General features: G+C 43.2%; 1 protein-coding gene across 1 annotated transcript in view; it reads right to left on the minus strand.

The window, feature by feature from the left end:
* The window catches only part of LOC109967057 (eukaryotic translation initiation factor 4 gamma 3), a 45,249-nt gene that overhangs the window by 1,517 nt on the left and 41,367 nt on the right, over nucleotides 1-2,365 (minus strand). The window contains exons 32-33 of the mRNA XM_020612426.1: nucleotides 1,488-1,569; nucleotides 1,206-1,352 (exon numbers count right to left, since the gene is read on the minus strand). Coding sequence (XP_020468082.1) covers nucleotides 1,206-1,352; nucleotides 1,488-1,569 — 229 coding nt within the window. The remainder of the gene's footprint in view (nucleotides 1-1,205; nucleotides 1,353-1,487; nucleotides 1,570-2,365) is intronic.

The raw sequence follows: 2,365 nt of genomic DNA on the forward strand, positions 1-2,365 counted from the left end.
TGCTGAACACTGATTGTTGTCATTTGGATCTACATCCCAAGTGATTTGATGTCTGAGCCTTTTTTCCATGCTTTGTTAATTTCTGCATATAAACTGGAAGGGACCTTGACACCAATCATGTTCTTGCAAACACCTGATATGACATTTTCCCATTGACCTCTATCTAAGAGAAGACAAAATTTGAGACCTACCTACTTATGAAACTCATGTCCCAGCAGGTCTGACACCCACTGAGGGGCCCAGTGATAAGTCCAAACATACAAAACACCGGGCTTCCACAGGAATGCTCACCTAACTTTTGGCACATTTATCTTTATGGTCACAACATGTCACGTGGACTCCTAAGTTGTTTGTTAATAACTTTGTTTCCTGATAACCTGCAATAACTTTAAAGATCCCAGTAACTTCATATAAACATGATGGGATTGTTCGTGGTAGCTACTTTAAATTGTTGAGGACATTTAGGAACCTGTGAATAGGAGCATCAATCAGGACTGCAGTTTGCACTTTGCATTTCGCGTTTGAGCATTCGGTCCCCGTTTAGACTTGGTATTAAAATGCATCTCAGTGATCCAAACACCAGTGGACAGCTGAGACACATCACTCTTCACATCTGTCAATATAGAACATGTCTCCATGATGCCCAGCTGACCACTTGTATTCAGATTTTGCTACTGCCACAACACCATTTCTTTTGTCTATTTTTGATGCGCTTTCACCAAAGCAACCATTGATGATGTATTCGCATTGCACTGATGATTTACTTTCCTTGAACAGCCTAGTCGGAGACAAATCAGGATGCATTACCTACTACAAAAGATACGTGGTCTAATGAGTCCCAAGGCACCACAGCAGGTGGTCATTCAAACTTGTATTTTGCACTGTCCCCTTGTGATCCCATTGCCCAGGATGCATTTTAAAACTAAGCCTAAACAGGATCTTTGTTATAGCCAATTTATTGAGCATGAATTAATGATACTCCACATTCATGTCCATATAACTAAAGTACTGTTGATGTCATTTCCTGTAGGCAGGTGGGCCTTGTGGTGAAACTACCCTATCTACCAATCTACTGCTTAAAACACTGGCCTACACAACTTACAGACTGCTTGTAACCACTGTTCTATATTGTCAGCTAGGAAATCAAGAAAAAGAAAAATTAAACTCCCAGTTTTATTAGGAGGAAACTTTGACGGAGCACTTACTTGGAGGCTGATCAAGGGCGACGATCAGCGCCTGAAGTGCATAAAGTGCTTGCAGCTGTCGCTCAGTGTCTGAGTTAAGGTACTTGAGTAATACAGGCAATCTCCTCTGAATGATGGCCGTGTCCACTCGACAGTTGGTGTTATCATCTATGCAGTAAAGCAGGAGGCAGAGTGAGTGCATGCTGAGGCACTCGGCTCAGAGTTTGGCACAGTGTAAATATTGCAATCAGCGGTGTGATTTCAGCAGAACAGGGTGTCTCTTCCAGGTGGTGGGGTGCTTACCTTTCACTGCTGCCTTACACACAGCTGTCATCAAAGCCCTCAGGAAGGGAGACGAGCTCATCTGAGATTCATCTAGGTTCGCCTTGGAAATGGAGCACAGAGGAGGAAAACACACAGTCTGTCAGTTTCACATGTATCATCTTAGCAGTGATGCCGCCGACAAACAGGAGACACTTTGAATAGGAATAAACAAACTTGTAACACATGACCAAGTAGTGAAAGAAGCAGCATGTTTATGTCAGGGTATATGAATGGGAGTGGAGCTTCAAGGCAGACCCCCTCCTCAGACAGCTGTGCATGCAATGCAACAGCGGTTCCCACTGGTTTCCTTTTGCTCTGTGTAGTTTGTTCTGGGTGCTGTCATCTGCCCAAACACTTCGACATCAACCGCAACAACCTCTTATTATCCTCTGTTAACCACCATATCATTAAACAGCTTGTCCAAGTGGATGACCTGTGGAGTCTGTGTCCAATTAGTTCAGTCATTCAGGTAGTATAATACCAGGACAAACTGAGCTAGTCCACTTGATTGCATCGTACTTAGATGGGATTGTTTGTGCTCCTGGACAAACTGGACACAGTTTGTCAGTTTATACTGTTTGGTTTAAAAGCCACAATATGTGACTAAAGGTAGCACTAACATGAAACTCCAAATCAGTCCACTCTGCTCTGCCCATCACTCCCTCTCTTTGCTCCACTATGTTCAGCTACATTCCGCCACGCCCTGCCCAGCTCTTCAAAAATTTGTCTTTATGTAATTACAGTGAGGAACAGAAGTATTTGAACACCCTGCAATTTTGCAACTTCTCCCACTTAGAAATCATGGAGAGGTCTGAAATTCACATTGTAGGTGCATTCCCACTCTGAGAGACAGAATT

The sequence above is a fragment of the Monopterus albus genome, unplaced genomic scaffold, assembly GCF_001952655.1.
Source record: "Monopterus albus unplaced genomic scaffold, M_albus_1.0 scaffold1.1, whole genome shotgun sequence".
Lineage (NCBI taxonomy): Eukaryota > Metazoa > Chordata > Actinopteri > Synbranchiformes > Synbranchidae > Monopterus > Monopterus albus.